Below are 17,752 nucleotides of genomic sequence, written 5' to 3' on the forward strand. Positions count from 1 at the left end.
GGAGGGGGGGGGGCGTGTAAGGGGAGTGGGCTGGGCGGGGCATGGGGTGCATGCAAGGGAACTGATTGGGTGTCACTACACCTGAGTTCTGAATGGCACCTTCAGGGCTCCTAACAATTTCCTGCCTCTAAAAGCAGCGCTTGGATAAAGAGGGATCCACTGAAATCACAAATAGAGGGGAGAGAGAAATCAGAGAGAGAGAGAGAGAGAGAGAGAGAAACAAAGAGAGAAACAGAGAGAGATCAGAGAGAGAAACAGAGAGAGAGAACAGTAGATGCATAACAGTTGCAGCTGACAGGAGGACATTTTGAAAACAAGATATGAAACATGATCATTTACAGTATGGTTGGACGCGTCAGGTGAGGAACAGTATGGACAAGCTGTTTCGCCTGGCGGAAGGACATCTGAATATTACTTGAGTGAACCTTCCTGCAAAGTTTGCTGATGAGAATTAGCGGTCTACAAATGATCCGTCTTAAATCCCTAAAAGTCATTGGGCTAAATCACATTTCCGGGTGTTAAATGGTAGGATGATAGCAGCAACAGCTGTCACTCAAGTCAACTGCATCATGCAGACGACACAGCTGAGTGGAGCAGGCTGCAGTTAACGGATGTTAATTACTGTCTTGTGCTTTAATGACCTAATTAGCCATTTCTCTAATGAATTCCTCTTGATTTTCCCGCAACTGGCAGATTGGGCCAATTTACTAAGTCTCTTAAGTAAAGATTAAAGTACGATTTTTTTTAATACCAACGTCCTCCATTACTATTTCCGAACGACCTCCTCTTTAAAACTCGTCCTAATTCTTCCCGAATATGAATATTCATCTTAATTCTTCCAAATTATGTTCAAGCTTGTTAGAATGTTTTTGACTCACTTTTGCAGTCAAATCTAAAGTGTTGAGGGAATCTACGTGTTCAGAGTAGTAAGCACAAACACGACACGGACAATAACACAGAGGCCGTCATACAGGGAGCGGCCAAGTCCCTCGGTACCTACCTTACCAGTGATGTCATTCACAGCTACATGAACAAAGATGGACGCCTCCTCCATACCTTCCAGATACACGTGACGATAGCCTACAAAAAAGACACACACACACACACACACACACACACAGGGACACGATAAGCACAGAGCCACGACCCCTTTCCAACAAGTCATGAAAACATACTGAGTCAACACAACAACAAGAGCACCCTGACGCTCTAAACGTTTTCCAGCCGCACGAAAGAACCATCCTTACACATAACCATCCTTACACAACCATCCTTACACATAACCACCCTTACACATAACCACCCTTACACATAACCACCCTTACACATAACCACCCTTACACATAACCACCCTTACACATAACCATCCTTCCAAACATCAATTGTGACAAAAACACTCCAGCCACTACAACGGGAATAGGCCCCACGTCCCTGGAGCAGCGGTTGGTGTGTCAGGAGGGGTGGGCGGGTGGGCGGAGGTTAAGCAGCAAGCAGCATGCTGTTGAAGGCGGGTGTTAAGCGTACCTGGCAGCATGCTGTTGAAGGCGATGGTCCGCTGGCCGATGAAGTCCTGTCCGATGGGGTCGTGGTCCCACACCAGGAAGCGGACCAAGGCCAGCTCGGCCATATGCAGGGTGAACACCAGGGTCTCCTCCCACATAGGGTTAAACCCTGGGAGGAGAGAGGGGGGAAGAGAGGGAGGAAGAGAGATGAGATGGTGAGATGTAAAAAAAAAAAAGAGGGGGATAGAAAGATTGAGGGAGTGAGAGAGGATAGGCGGAGAGGCGAGAGAGTTATGGACAGAGAGAGGAGGAGAGAGAGAGAGAGTGAGCTGGCTCAGCAGTCATGAATAATTCAGGCACTGTGTGTTTTGTGTGTGTGTGTGTGTGTGTGTGTTTGTGTGTGTGTGTTTGTGTAGACAGACACAGTGGTGCCGTCAAGTGTACTGATTCGGTGCCAAGCTCATCCATTATACATCACACACACACACACACACACACACACACACACACACACACACACACACACGCACACCAAAACATGAGCACAGACCACTGGCCTGGCAGACACGGTGGTTAAGGGGTTAACACTGGTACTCCACTCAGATGTGTCAGTCTGAAGCCCTCACCGTTGTCATCCACCACCCTGGTCTGCTCTTTGCAGCAGTCCACTGGTAGGCCGATGATCTCCACCTCTACGAAGGGGTCAATGATCTGAGAGACAGACAGACAGACAGACAGGTCAATGATCTGAGACAGACAGACAGAAGGTCAATGATCTGAGAGACAGACAGACAGAAGGTCAATGATCTGAGAGACAGACAGACAGACAGAAAGACAGGTCAATGATCTGAGACAGACAGACAGACAGACAGAAGAGCAATGATCTGAGAGACAGACAGACAGAAAGACAGGTCAATGATCTGAGAGACAGACAGACAGAAAGACAGGTCAATGATCTGAGAGACAGACAGAGAGACAGACAGAAAGACAGGTCAATGATCTGAGAGACAGACAGAGAGACAGACAGACAGAAGAGCAATGATCTGAGAGACAGACAGACAGACAGACAGACAGACAGACAGAAGAGCAATGATCTGAGAGACAGACAGACAGACAGACTGAAGATCTATGATCTGAGACAGACAGACTGAAGATCTATGATCTGAGACAGACAGACAGACAGACAGACAGACAGACAGAATGATTAGAAGATCAGTGATCTGAAAGACACAGGCAGACAGAAGTTCGGTTTTTCCTTTTATTTATTTTTTATAAATTCAAATCACTTCAAGAAATCAATGTGATTTCCAACCTGGGCCCATACATCCAATTGGAGACAGTGATGGACATTATCCTCAAATACATTCTATACCCAAAGTATCCCACATAAGTCCCTAGTAGAAAGGCACTATATATATATACAGTATATCGAGGTTAGTGGTGAGATTTGAGTCGCATGCTTAATTCCAAATCAACCCTTTCTCACTCTGTACACCTAAAACAATTGCATAGCTCTAAATGATATGACCATCGCTTATTGTTTTCTGATAGACCGGGGGGGGGGGGGGGGGGAATCTTCACCATATTGCTTTTCTGTCCAATTGTTAATAGTAAATGGACTGCACTTATATAGCGCCTTTTTGCTGCTCCAAAGCGCTTTACAACGGCCTCTCATTCACCCATTCACACACCAATGGCGGCAAGCTGCCATGCAAGGCGCTGGCCCGCTCACTGGGAGCAATTTTGGGGTTCAGTGTCTTGCCCAAGGACACTTTGACATGTGGCCAGCCGGGGCTCGAACCGCTGCCAACCTTGCGATCATTAGACGGCGACTCTACCTCCTGCGCCACTGCCGCCCTTAAGTTTAAGATCTACAGGAGTGTCCTAGGGGGACAGAGTATTGGAGTAGGGGTCTCCTGATCGTACCTCTCCCCTGTCTCCTAGCATGGAGTCTTTGGGTTTGGGAAGCTGCTGGCCACTGATAATCTTCAGCACCAGCTGTTTCTTCATCTGGCCGGGCAACGGGTCCTCTGTCATGGGGTTAAAGGCACCTATGGGAGGGACAGAAGAACCACAGACGACCTTTGTGGGTGAAGCCTGAAGCCTTCGTTGTTTCTTGTCTTGCGGGAGGACTGGAAGGAGGAACGGTAACTGAACCCTGTGGGGAACAATGGCGCGTAATGGCCTGCAGGTCAAAGACAGGTGACAAGATCCTCACCTTCACACATGCAGACGGGCTTGAGGATGTAACCGCAGTTCCCGTTGCTGTAAAACTTGGCTCGGTTGAGCTGCAGCACGCGCCCCTCCGACTGGTAGTTCAGGGCAACTGAAAGAAAACGACAAACAACTCATATAGAGAGGAGCTTGTATCGACAGAGAGAGAGAGAGAGAGAGAGAGAGAGAGAGAGAGAGAGAGAGAGAGAGAGAGAGAGAGAGAGAGAAAAAGAGAAGGATGCCGGGTACCACCACCACCACCCCCCCCCACCTAAGTGACATCCAGCGTTCCAGAAGGGCTGGGGGTTGAAGTTGGAGGAGTCCACGCGGTAGGAGGAGGGGTAGATGCGCGAGAGCTGCCGCTGGTTGAAGTGAACGAAGACGGAGGCTTTCTGCTGCATGAACTTGGTCTCGCTGAGGGACGACACCTGCCAACTGGTGCTGGCTGGAGGGAGCAGACGGACGGACGGACGGACATACAGACACACACACACACACACACACACAGACAGACGCACAGACAGACACACAGACAGACAGACGAACGCACAGATAGACGCACAGACAAACAGACAGACAGACAGACAGAGAGACAGACACACAGGCAGGCACACAGACAAACAGACAGGCACACAGACAGACAGGCACACAGACAGACAGACAGACACACACACACACACACGCACACACACATGATTAACCACTTTTGGGGGATGGAACAGAGAGAAAACATGTCAACATGCTAGACTATGTCCCAGCTAAGCTAATGACACAGTGGAATGACCAAAAAGGAGTGCAGCTCCTCAGCCAGCTCACCTTGTGCCTCCATGTCATGCATGCCCACCGACTTGGTGTATTTGACCAGGTCTGACAGAGCCCTGGACAGCTTCATGGTCTTCTTCTTCCTACAAGGGTACAGAGGAGGCTGTGAGTCACCCTGGCTTATGGAGTGGCCGTCTCATGGTGTTGGGTGGAACACATTTTTTTTTAAAGGGGGCAGTCCCACTCATATTTTTATTTTTTTTATTGAGAAACACAGTGAAGATTTAGACAGGAAGGATGGGTGAGAGAGAGAGGAGGGATGACATGCAGGATATGTCCCCGGCCGGAATCGAACCGGGGACCCTGCGGTTACATGGTCAGCGCTTAACCCGCTACGCCACCTAAGCGCCCCAGGGTGGGACACATCTTAATCTGGCTCCCAGACACTTCCCAAACTCAACGACGGAACGGTCTGGCGGACCGACGCGCCGAACGACGCGTAAAGCCGGTGGTTTTACCGCCACTGTAAATGTGTAAAAAAAAATAACGGAACATCTCTATGGTGACAGCACAGGTCTCTATGGTGACTGTCTCCGTGGTGACGGTACCTGTTGTGGTGTGGGAGGGGGGCGCGGGAGGCGCCGCTGGTCTCCTGGTCCGTGTCCGTGTCCTCCAGGCTGGACGTCTTCTTCAGCTTGGCCGTCTTTTTCTGGAGGGAGAGACGGCGGCCGTCACAGTCAGCCGGGAGGGTCACAGTCAGTCAGTCAGACAGTCAGTCAGTCAGTCAGACAGACAGTCAGACAGTCAGACAGTCAGACAGTCAGACAGTCAGTCAGTCAGTCAGTCAGTCAGACAGTCAGACAGTCAGTCAGACAGTCAGTCAGTCAGTCAGCCAGGAGGATGAACTACAAGACTACAGCCCAGAAGACAGAAGTGAAGTGTGTGTGTGTGTGGCGTGGGTGGGGGAGGAGGTCAGGGGTAGGTATGGAGAGCATGGTGGTGGTGACGTGAGCCCACCTTGCGTTTGGAGAAGCTGCCCATGAAGGTGCGGCCCAGGCGCTTGTTGGTGCTGGGGTTGGCCTCGTCCCCCGTGTCTGCGCCCTCCTCACCTTTGACCTGGGAGAGGAGGAGCAATCAACCTTCATTTTCAATGGTTTGGAACAGTCTATGAATTCTCCTTCATACGCATACACACACACACACACACACACACACACCACTGTAGCACCTAGCAGTGGAACACAACACAGAGAGACTAAATAACATTAGGTGCTAGGTAAGGGGAGGGGTCAGTAGGACCTGGAGCACGTTAAGGTCAAATTCGTGAGAGTATCTGTGACTGGTATATATACATTCTTTGGGAGAATAGAATCTCAGAGAGAGAGAGAGAGAGAGAGATACCATGCTAGCCGTTAAAGTCGTCAACTCTATGTAACCTCCAATAAAAGTCTCTTCATAAGACGTCAACCTCAGCTCTCCTTATTTCACCTTGTTGCAAAAACCTGAAACCTGTTGCTGTGGAAGAACGACAAATAACACAACTGGCTAACACCGCACGTCCTCGACATGCTGACTCCCGTCACGTGATCGCCACGGAGGGACCAATGTGCTTGTGTAATGCCATCCGTGGTGACATTGACTGTGTTGGCCGTGTGGGGTGCGCGCGTGTGCGTCAGGTGGGGGAGAACTGAAGTGAGACACTTCATTAGGTTATCTAGACACGGCCATTAGGTTGTCTGGATGCTGTCACGCTCCAGGACACTCTGGGTAAAAGAGCGTTGCCTCCTCAATCAGGACCTGCAGACACTGTCGTGGCCCTGCCGCTCATCATGATTAGAGAGAGAGAGAAAGAGAGAGAGAGATGAGGGGAGGGCAAGAGGGAGGGAGGGATGGAGAGAGAGATTGAGAGAGAGATTGAGAGAGACAGAGAGAGGAAGAGGAGGGAAAATAAGAGAGAGAGAGAGAGAGTTGGAGAAAAGGGGGGGAGAGAGAGAGAGAGTTGGAGAAAAGGGGGGAGGGGGGAGAGAGAGAGAGGTGGAGATAGAGGTACGCAAGTCGGTAGACAGCCGAAGGCCCAATCCCATTTCTCCCCTTGGCCATCCATTTTAGCCCTACCCCTCTGTTTTGCGTGTTCACGTGTAGGGTAGGTCACATGTAGGGTCCCAATTATTGTTGGGCCAAGTGGTAGGGCTACAGCCCTCCAAACTGAGGTTTTTAAGGACCAGCCTCCAAAGAGAGCCACAACACTCTGTGTTATGAAATCCCAGAATGCCTTGCGAATTGTCTGTAAGATAGTGGAAGGAGCAAAACAAGTAGGAAGAGAAAACCACAAATGTAATTATTTTCTTCATTAATAAAGATTTTAAAAATTATGATAACCATCGTATTATCTTAGTTTAATGTATTATAGACTTTTTCTTTATAACAAAACAATCGCTATTATGTGTCTAGCAGCTAGTAGCTGTGTCTAATGTTAGCTATCTAACGTTATCATTAAGGCTGATTTGTGCACGGCAGTCGCGCATTTTGACATATTTCCATGTCCCCTTTATCCCCCTTTTGATGGCATATGACGCCCGGAATGTAACTAAAGTTCAGCCGCAAAGTTGTTGCACTGCTGTTACCGGTCCTATATCAGTGCAGACTGGCAGGGTATAAGCACGGATTGCTAGCCTACAGAGCACCGCTATTCTGTCATGAACTGGCCTGATAATAAAGCATTGTTCTTTTTTATTTGATGACTTGTTTGATCGATTGATTGATTGATTGATTGAAAACTTTATTAGAAGATTTGCAGAAGTAGGTACATGAAAGTACATATTACATACAAGGTCAACTAAAAGGATAAAAACCCAAGAAAGCCACTGGCTTATTTCAATTGGGGTCCTTGATTTTCAATTCATCGTTACATGTAAGACAGACAGGAAAAACAAAACTAGTACTATCTACAAGATAATACAGACAAATAACTATTACTATCTACAAGATAAAAATACATCCATCATGGGAAGAACAATACTAGATATACAATACAACAAAACATCAGGTATGTACAGCGGGTAGGACAGGTGGGGACATACACCACAGGTGGGGGCGGGGGACAAAACACAAAGTATGTACAGTGGGTAGTTCGGGTCTTTTAATCTGATTTTTATTTAGAGGGTCCAGTTACGGATTGCAGCCTCCTGTAAATGTTTTTTGAGAGTGGTTTTGAAGGTGGGCAGTGTTTTGCACTCCTTTAAGATTATAGGAAGGGCGTTCCACATTTTTACTGCATAGTTTGCAACCGAGTTTAACCCCTTGTTTGTGGTGCAACGCGGTTGAACGTGGTTCGTGGAGCTTCCTCTGGTGTTGTATGTGTGGACGTTGTTCACTTTTTGGAAGTATGTTGACAGGTACTTGGGTGTCTTTGTGGTGTAGCGTATCTTGAAGACCAGGCCCAGTGCAAGCTGCTGCACTCTGTCAACTACTCGTAGCCAATCAAGGCTCTAAAAATGAGCAGCGGTTAGATGTGTCCTAGGGTTGAGGCCTAGCAGAAGCCTAACCAGTTTATTTTGGGCTGTCTGGAGTCTTGTTTTATGGGCCTTTGTGGTTCTATAGTACCATGATGTTACGGCATAGTCGAAGTGACATTGAATGAGAGCTCCTGATAGGGTCCTCAGTGTGTTTTTACTGACAAGTGAGGATATCCTGTACAAGAATCTAGTTCTATGGTTCACTTTTTTGATTACTTTTGCTGCCATTTTATCTCCGGAAAGATTTGCCTCTAAGATGGAGCCCAGGTATGTAATATCCTCTTTTCTTGTGATATTAATGTTACCCACTTTTATTTAAAAATTTTCGGCCTTTCTGAGTTTAGATGGGGATCCGTATAGGATGGTTTCAGTTTTACCTAGGTGTATTGATAGTTTATTGTCAGCTAGCCAGATGCAGATTCTACTCAGTTCAGTGCTTAGCGCTTTTTCCACCTGCAATATGTCCCTGTCAGAGACCAGCAGAGCCGAGTCATCCGCGAACAGGAACAAATTGCAATCACATGCTGATGACATGTCATTCACATATATTAGGAACAGTAAAGGTCCCAATATGCTTCCTTGTGGAACGCCGCAGGTCACTGGGAGGGGGGGGGACAGTGTTCCGTTCACACTAACCACCTGTTCCCTCCCCTCTAAGTAGGATTGCATCCAGCCCACCGATGTTCTATCGAACCCAATTGCTTTCAGTTTATCTAACAATATGTGGTGATCTACTGTGTCGAAGGCCTTCTGGAGGTCCAGCATGACCATGCCGCAGTACTTGCCCGAGTCCACCTCATGGTTGATGTGGTCGTTCAAATAGAGAAGGCATGTGTCAGTGGAATGGGATGTTCTGAATCCTGATTGAAATTCATACATCAGATTTTTTTCGGTAAGGTACCTTACCGAAAATAGGATGAAACTTAAGTTGTGAATGTTGAGCGTGCATGTTTTTCTAGGATACTACTGATGACGTATCAGGGTCTTGAACAGTTAGTCCATTTCATTGGGGAAGAATTTCCAACCACTACCCCTCGTGTCTCTGTTCCGAGGGGCAAGACGAAAAGCGAGTGGCACTCCAAAATGAGGGGTAGGGGTTAAAAAGGGAAATGGGATTGGGCCTAAGAGCTGGCTCACTTCCAATGCTAACGAAACACACAGAACAGCCAGGGAGATAGGAGGAGAAGGAGGGTGGGGAGCAAAGACCGTTTTCCTTGACTGGTCATCACACCTTGGTTGCCAGGCCGACGGTCTACACATAGTAACACCCACTGGCAAACGTTACTTACAGTAGTGCCAACACTCACAACCAATCCTATTCTAGGATTTGAAGCACAAGGATGGGAATGTGAGTGGTGGTGTACGTTGAGAGGTAGGGTACACTGAGAGGTAGGGTACACTGAGAGGGCATTCACACCGGCAAAGAACCGTGCCGGTTCGCGTTCGCGAACCAAGTCTGGAACCGGCCGGTGTGTTCAGACCGAAATTCACTTGGTTCGGAGCCTGAAAAGTTTGTTCGCAGCTGGAACCAGAAAATAGTGGTTCTCAAGAGCAAACCAAAACGTAGAACAGTCACGTCGTCAGTGGGTGTGTCATATTCTAGGCTGCAAAGACCAGCAAGAAGGAAGGAGACAACATGTAATCTAATCTAAATCTAATCATTATTGATCAAAAACAATATAAAAATGTCATTATTCTCTCTATCTTCCTCACATGCTCAGCAAACACACACACGCGCGCGCGGACATGCGCGAACGCGAATTTCGTAAGCCATTTCTATTCCAGTAACGGAGCAGCTGATTAGTAAGAGAACGCGTGTAGAAAGTGTCTTTTGTTTTGTTTCATAGAAAATGTTGTTTATTTTAGATACTGTAGTGGAAGATAGTATCCTCTTTTCCAGTGAAGTAGCTGCCATCTAGCCCATAAATAATTTTTTGTTTATCCCGCCCCTTCACCACCCACTGTTGATGACGCGGATGGTTCTGGTTACACTGGTATGAACGCGGGCTCGTTCGCCAGACAGCACCAACGTCCGGAGGTTCCCGAACGCGAACGCAAACCGGCACGGTTCTTTGCCGGTGTGAAAGCCCTATGAGAGGTGGTGTACCCTGAGAGGTATGGTACATTGAGAGGTAGGGTACATTGAGAGGTAGGGTACAATGAGAGGTGGTGTACCTTGAGAGCAGCCTTGTCTGCAGGCTTCCCCTGTGGAGGCAGGCCAGCGATGGTGAAGCTGTCTGGGTCCTCACGGTCCCGGATCTTAGACTCCTTCATGAGGTTGTCCAGCTTCTTCTTGGCAACATTCTCCACCTGCTTCCTGTTAACTGATGTCTGTAGAGGGAGAGAGAGAAAGAAGGATGGAGAGAGAGAAAGAAGGATAGAGAAAGAGAGAGGGAAGGAAAGAGGGAGAGAGAGAGCGAGGGAGGAGAGAGAAAAGAGGGGGCGTGAGAGAGAAAGAGAGGGGGAGTGAGAGAGAGAGAGTAGAGAACACTTGAACAGGGTTTGACAGAAACAGAATGACCTAAGGGGGATTGAAACAACACAGTAAAACCGTGACAAGCAACATTTCCGTTTGTCCTGACTGAACCAGAACAAAAGGGAATGTGACCATGCAGTATTTGGCAGTGATGAATTGAGAGATGACATTAGCAGCTCCTTCGCTCAACCTCTCGCCAACACTCCTCCCAAACCCACTGCGCTACACTCGGTCTCTGGCTTATCAGCGCTTTCCCCCCCTCTCCCCTGATGATATTCTAAAACAGGTCTAAGCGGGCAACCATCTGCCCTCTCGATCCCCTCCCCTTCCCCCTTCTCCAATCAATTTCCAAAGACCTCCTTCCTTTCTTTACGGTAATCAATTCCTCTCGATCCACAGGATCAGTCCCGTCTGCCTTTAAGACTGCCAGAGCCAAACCTCTTCCCAAGAAACCAACTCTCCTCCAACTCTGGTCCGCTGTCCACAACTACAGACCGGTATCTCTTCTCTCCTTCCTATTTAAAACCCTTGTACGCTCTGTATCTAACAAATACTCTGTATCTGTCTCACTATCTCCTTCAGAACAGCCTCCTTGAGCCTCAGCAATCCGGCTTTAAAGCTGGGCACTCTACTGAGACTGTTCTCCTTGCTGTCACTCTCCTGGTTTGCATCCTACGCTGTCCTCTTCATGAGCCCTCACCACTGGGTTCCCCAAGGGCTCCGTCCTAGGGCCCTTACTGTTCTCCCTCTATACCAAATCTCTTGGCTTGGTCCTTTCCTCACATGGTTTCTCCTACCACTGCTACACAGATGACATTCAACTATTCCCCCCCCCCCCCTCCCCTTCTGACTCACAGGTGGCAACACATGTCTCTGCGTGTCTTGCAGACATCTCTGCTTGGATGTCAGGCCACCATCTCAACCTTAACAAGACTGAGCTACCCTTCCTCCCTGTGGAAAGCCGACTCACTCCAATACTTCTCCATCACAGTAGAGAACTCTACAGTGACCTCCTCCTGATGGCCAAGAACCTTGGGGTGATCCTTGACAACCACTATCCTGTGCTGCAAACATTGCAGTGACAGCACGCTCCTGCAGATTCTTCCTCTACAACATCAGAAGGATATCCATCCCTTCCTCACCAGAAAAGCAGCACATTCAAACACTTGTCATCGCTAGCCTGCAACGCACGAATACTGCAACACACTCCTGGCCGGGCTCCTCGCCTCCGCCATCAGATCTCTGCAGCTCATCCAGAATGCTGCCGACGTCCGGTGTTCAACCTCCCCAAACTCTCCCATGTCACCCCTCTCCTTCGCACCTTCCACTGGCTCCCGGTAGCAGCTTGCATCAGATTCAAGACCCTGGTGCTCGCCTACCGGGCGGCAAAGGGAACATCCCTATCCTACCCGCAAGCAATGGTTAGCCCCCAAAGACATGGCCATTCACTCGGGTCCTCCACATCTGCTCTCCGTCTAGCACCACCGCCTCTACGTGGAGGCAGCAGTTACTCTGCCCGGTCACAGCTTTTCACTGTCCTGGCACCCCACTGGTGGAACGAGCTCCCGAACCGCTGTCAGGACAGCAGTGTATAATATAAATAATACACAAATAATAATTAAAACTAAAATCCTTCTTCTAGCATGCCAATGGCCCCGGGGCCCGAGGATAGGTTACATTTTCTTACTATTGGCCGACCCGGGTCGGCCCTGTTCTTTGGCGCTTTTCCATTATACGGCCCGGGTCGGCACGGCACGGTAAAATAGTTCTTGTTGGGGATGGGTAGCGAAAGGCACTTTTGCCAGGCTGCGTGTGACGTGTGACGCTGCACACCATTGATTGGTCAATGGAAATCGTCATCCCATATTCATAGATTTCTTCGCTAACCGCCATCTTTAAATACCACAACAGATTTCGCTCTCGGAAAATGTCACTTACTGTTTCTGTAATAACTTATTAATAAAGATTAGAAAAATTATGATAACCATCGTATTATCTTAGTTTAATGTAATTTCAATGCATCATAGAACTTTTATTTACAACAAGCATAACAAAAAAAATCGCTATTATGGCGATGTCCTGTGCCTATGCTGTTCCTCAGTCCAGCGGCAGTCAAATGCCGGTAGATTCTAAGCAATCTAATCAGAGCAGTTGTTATTATGTCATATTATTGATGGATGTGCCATTTTTGATGGAGAGCAGTGAGCGGATGACTGGATGTGAGCATGTATTTGACTAATGCCGTTAGATTCGCGTCTTGCTCTGAAACCGGAGCTGTCGGCAGCAGACTGGATTTTACAGCGTTCCTTCAAACTATCTTAATTCATGAACTATATGCCCAATCTAAAACATTCTAACAGTTTCTGAAAGCAGAGAAGTTGCACTTTTTGAACAGTTTAACTTTTTTAGGCTTATTACGGTCGTTCACCAACCAAAAAAAGCACAGTGCTCAACGTGTCAGGAGAAATAAAAATAGAATCGGGGCTTTAACACATGTCGGCATTTCCCTGGTTGCGAGATCTAAACTCGTCTACTAGAACTGAAAGCGGCAAGTAACAGGCACTTAACGTTACATGTTGTAAGGAATTTGACATAATTCTTATCGCATTTCCCCCCGCTGATCTGTACCCAGAACTGTTCAAAAGCGTGCAGAGGCGAGCCGTGCTGAGCCGTGCCGGTCAATGGAAAAGCGCCATATGACTGATGTTTCACTTACTTTGTCAAATGTATTTGTTGTAAGTCATTTTGGATAAAGGTGTCTGCTAAATGCCAAACATGTAAATGATAAAAACAATAGATACAACAAAAGTATAGTGTGTCTGTTCCCATTGAGGGAACAATGCATTGATTGTGGAGTAGTGACTGTCTTCAGATGGATGTGTAGGGTAAACTGGTTCCAGATCAGATAAGGGACTCCTCTCATGCAATGGGAACAGTGAAAAGTATATCAAAGTGTGATGAAGATGGTCATGTAATGGTCATTTCATTCATTACTAATAATATACAACATTGTAGGTCAAAAACCGCTCATTGACATAGGTAATGCGCAGAACAAGTTCTGTAACTCAATTTGCAATTTCAGCATTTGCTTCACTCTACCACAAGGTGGCATTGTTCTTCCAGAAACTGACTCAAGATGTCTCTGCTCTGAATGCACACAGGTTGTGACATATCCAAGTTTCAGTCTCATAGGGTGTCAATGAGGCTATATCTCAATAGCCTAGCTGCAGTGTCCATTCCTGCTCTCCATCACAACCGCTGAAGTGAAAAGACTTGGATGACACCCTCCACTCCTGTCACCTACAGCATCAGTCAGGGTTCAATTCAATTCTCTCTGTTCTAGTTCATTTCTATTCATTCACTCCAGGAAGTCAATTGAGATATCAATTCAATGGTTGCATATAAGGTATTTATGTTCAATGCTCCTCAATTTCGTTCGTTTGAATGTTTGAATTGTGAGTGTCAAATCACTCCCTGAACTGAACCCAACCCTGTCCCTCCAATCCAGACATCGGTCCGTGGTCACAGTAAGAGAGAGGTCACAAGTTAGGGAAGCCATTTGACAGAATATGTATGTACCCTAACAGTGTGCTTCTCCTGGCCATGAACAAGCTCCTCATTAATTGAGCTTTCTAACGGCTCGCCAGAGGAAGACAGAGGAAGTCCCTCTTTACCAAAGATCTAAGATCAGGTGACGCTGGTCCTGATTCGAACCCTGAAAGATCTAGTATCAGATGACCCTATTCCTAATTCTAACCCTAAACCATGAAGGGAACAATACCATTTGACCCTGTATCAGTGGTGAGAGGCAACTTTCTGCTACTCTTTTCTGCTACTCTGCTGAGACACGCGTCACCACTGGCTTTGAACAGCGTTGCGGGCGTAAATATTATATGGATGTTATATGTGGAGCGTGGATGGGCAGTGTTTCAAAACCCTGGGAATAATCATGTTATACAGTACCTTCCACTTTGGAACAAGCAGGAGACATTGAAAGGGAAGAGAGGGAGGGAGAGAGAGAGAGAGAGAGAGGGAGAGAGAGAAAGGAGAGAGGGGAGAGCAGATAAGACAGCGGTAAGTGAGCACACATGAAACAGAGCTTTGCGACAGCACAAGACAACACCGGGGGGAGCCCCAACCTCAGACGCTGGCTGACTTTATTGAGACAGAGGCGAAGTACAGACAGAGCCGTCATTTAGCAATGGACAACATTCAAGTGTTATAGAATAGAATAAAATAAAAACAGAATAGCCTAGAGTCTAGGAGGAGGTGTGCAGCCGGAGGGGCAGGGGGGGGAGAGGAGGAGGGCGGAGGTGTACTTACATCGCCGTTCATCAGCTTGCAGTCGTCCTCCATCTCGTCAGCGCTGTCCTCGTCAGAGACGTCGCCCTCCTCCGCGTCCTCGTCAATGTTGGGCGGCAGCTTCTTACCCTGGTGAACAGATCAAGCGTCAGCCTCGCCGTTCTATTCTCATGGACTTCTGTACACAAGTTGCCGTTTACAGCACAGATCATCTAGGAGAACTCCAAAGGATTCCAAACCGTAATAACCATTCAAACAGACCTCAGCTTCGTGACTCATCCATCTACATTCTACAGGAAGAGTAAACATGGAGAAGATAAGAAAACCCAAGAGAAACACAAAGGAGGATAAGAATGCTATGATAACCAGAGACAGGACAAACAGTGAACACAAAGATCAACAGTGTTTATTGAGTTACAGAGCGTTTATTGAGTTCTTGAGTGTTTAAATTTTTTAAAAATATATATTTTCCGGACTATAAGTCACACTTTTTTTCATAGTTTGGCTGGTCCTGCGACTTAGTCAGGTGCAACTTATATATCAATAATTCATACTGACTGACATGAACCAAGGAGTAAACATTACCATCTACAGCCACGAGAGGGCGGTCTAGGCTTGTGACAATGAGTACCACTGAAAAAACAACTGATGACAACTGATGACACACACAAAATGGAACTGATGCTGAGTCTGACGACAGCCCTGCAGAAGAGGAGACGGCGCTTCATCTTCCTCCGGAGTTGGCGGAGTTGTTCAGAAGCGACACAGAGGATGACGAATTCAATGGATTCAGTGATGTGGAATGAGATCGGGAGAACTTGCTTACCGGTAACTTGCTTGTTGGACTCGCTGGCTTGTTATGTCCGTTTAGCCTATTCAGCCTCCCAGTTAGGCCTATGTTCTTTATTATTGTGTTAATCTTTATTCATTAATGCGTTACGTTAACATACCGGACACCTATTCAGCCTGTTGTTCTGTGTGCTATATATAGTTGAATAACTGTTAATGTGTTACGTTAACATACCGGACACATTACATTTTTTGGCATTTAGCATACGCCTTATTCCAAAGCGACTTACAATCAATTTAGCCTATTCAGCCTCCCAGGTATGTTCTTTATTAATGTGTTAATAATTTTTTCATCAATTAGTTTTTATTCATCAATTTCATCATTGTTACGTTAACATACCGGACACCAGTATTCAGCCTGAGCCTGTTGTTCTGTGTGCTATTGTGTAATTGAATAACTGAATGATTTTTTAAAATACATTTCTAAATAAATGCGACTTATATATGTTTTTTTCCTCTTCATGACCCATTTTTGCACTCCACCGCCACCGGTCTCTATTCGCATTCACCCCGGAAGACACTATTACTGATGAAAAGGCATGTTGAAGCTCATTTGAATATTGCTACAGAACATTTAGAGAAGCCTATAGTTTACTGGGAGAATGTAGTCTGAAGACAAAAAAATCTAACTTTTTGGCAACAATAATGGCACGCCATGTTTGGAGGAGAAATGGCTCTGCGTACGATCCTAAAAATAACATAACTACAGTGAAGTTCGGAGATGGAAGCATCATGGTAAGGGGCTGTTTCCCTTCATATGGTACTAGTGGAATCCAAATTATCGAAGGGAAGATGAATGGAGCCATACCGAGACATTCTTGAGAAGAATCTGTTGCCATCCACCAGGATGAGGATGAGACAGGGGTGGATCTTCCAGCAGGACAAAGATCCAAAACATACTGCAAAGGAGACTTTCAATTGGTTCAAGAGGAAGAAAATAAAGGTGTTGGACTGGCCTAGTCAATCGCCTGACTTAAATCCTATAGAACATTTGTGGAAGGAACTGAAGAGGGGTGGTTGTGGTGGTCCAGTGGATAGTGAGTTGGGCTGAAGGTCATGAGTTCAAATCCCACCTAGGAACAACACTAGTGAACACACTGGTGACCACAACTCAAGAAACTCTAGCGTGACCTGACCTATGGAGTATGTGATGGCCCTCTGGCCTGTCTGTTAACCTTTGTTTGAAGTCTTAGGCCCTGTCCACACCTATACGTTTTTTTGATAAACGTTTTTCGTATATAAAAATATTACCGTCCACACCAGCATGTTTATAAACAATGTCTGTGTCCACATGCATACGCATGAACGCAATATAAACGCTGTCATTGAGCATTCCACACCAGTAGTCGGCGATATAATATTATCCCCATAGCTGGCCAATCAGACGCCTCTGTCTTCTCAATGTTCTCGATCATTAACTGTGCATTTATCTGTGAACAGGTTAAAAGTCCAGTTAACAGTGAAAGAACTAGAAGCACTTTGTTCACATCCATTTTCCTCGCTTGTGTAGCCTCGAACACCGTTGCCTGTTGTAAACATAGTAGTTACTGGTGCTAGGATATGACGTTGGAGGGAACAGCAAACAGCTGCAGTGCGCATGATCATAGAAATCTACGCGCATGATGACGTGACGAATATAAAAAGCTCCGTCTATCTCGTCCACACGTCAAAAATATACGGCGAATATACCGCGTTTTTCAACATCTTCACTCTGGCATGCGTTTTTAAACATCTTCGTTTTCAGGGGGCTGACTCAGCCTCCTGGTTGTTACTTAAAAGGCGCTCCAGTCCTCCAGCTCTCTCTCTCTCTCCACCAGCACCATTATTCTTTTGTTATGCTATTTTACACCATACAACACCCTCCACACCATACCTTCCACTGCATTCACTCACTTACACTACTGACATACTGATTATCATACCCCATTGAATTATTGTAGTTTTGCCTAGGTTATCTTTATTAAATTCTTGATTATTTTCCGTATTACATGGTGTGTCTCCATTTTTGTTAAGGCCCAGAGCCAGGTCGTAACAAGTTTTTCACAGATCCATTCTAGGACTGTTGCTTTTCAGCCTATACATGTTACCCCTCGGCTCTGTCATTAGGAGGCACAACATTAACTACCATAGCT

At 46.7% G+C, this 17,752-nt stretch overlaps 1 protein-coding gene across 1 annotated transcript in view; it reads right to left on the bottom strand.

Annotated features, from left to right (window-relative positions):
* plch2a (phospholipase C, eta 2a) overlaps positions 1-17,752 on the bottom strand; it is a gene marked incomplete at both ends in the record, with an annotated part of 173,907 nt that overhangs the window by 9,809 nt on the left and 146,346 nt on the right. Inside the window, 11 exons of the mRNA XM_080534365.1 lie at positions 1,001-1,080; positions 1,525-1,671; positions 2,129-2,213; positions 3,429-3,553; positions 3,721-3,828; positions 3,988-4,161; positions 4,533-4,621; positions 5,087-5,187; positions 5,496-5,594; positions 10,169-10,324; positions 14,793-14,900. Coding sequence (XP_080390491.1) covers positions 1,001-1,080; positions 1,525-1,671; positions 2,129-2,213; positions 3,429-3,553; positions 3,721-3,828; positions 3,988-4,161; positions 4,533-4,621; positions 5,087-5,187; positions 5,496-5,594; positions 10,169-10,324; positions 14,793-14,900 — 1,272 coding nt within the window. The remainder of the gene's footprint in view (positions 1-1,000; positions 1,081-1,524; positions 1,672-2,128; positions 2,214-3,428; positions 3,554-3,720; positions 3,829-3,987; positions 4,162-4,532; positions 4,622-5,086; positions 5,188-5,495; positions 5,595-10,168; positions 10,325-14,792; positions 14,901-17,752) is intronic.

This window comes from Nansenia antarctica (assembly GCF_963989245.1).
Source record: "Nansenia antarctica genome assembly, chromosome: 6".
Classification (NCBI taxonomy): domain Eukaryota; kingdom Metazoa; phylum Chordata; class Actinopteri; order Argentiniformes; family Microstomatidae; genus Nansenia; species Nansenia antarctica.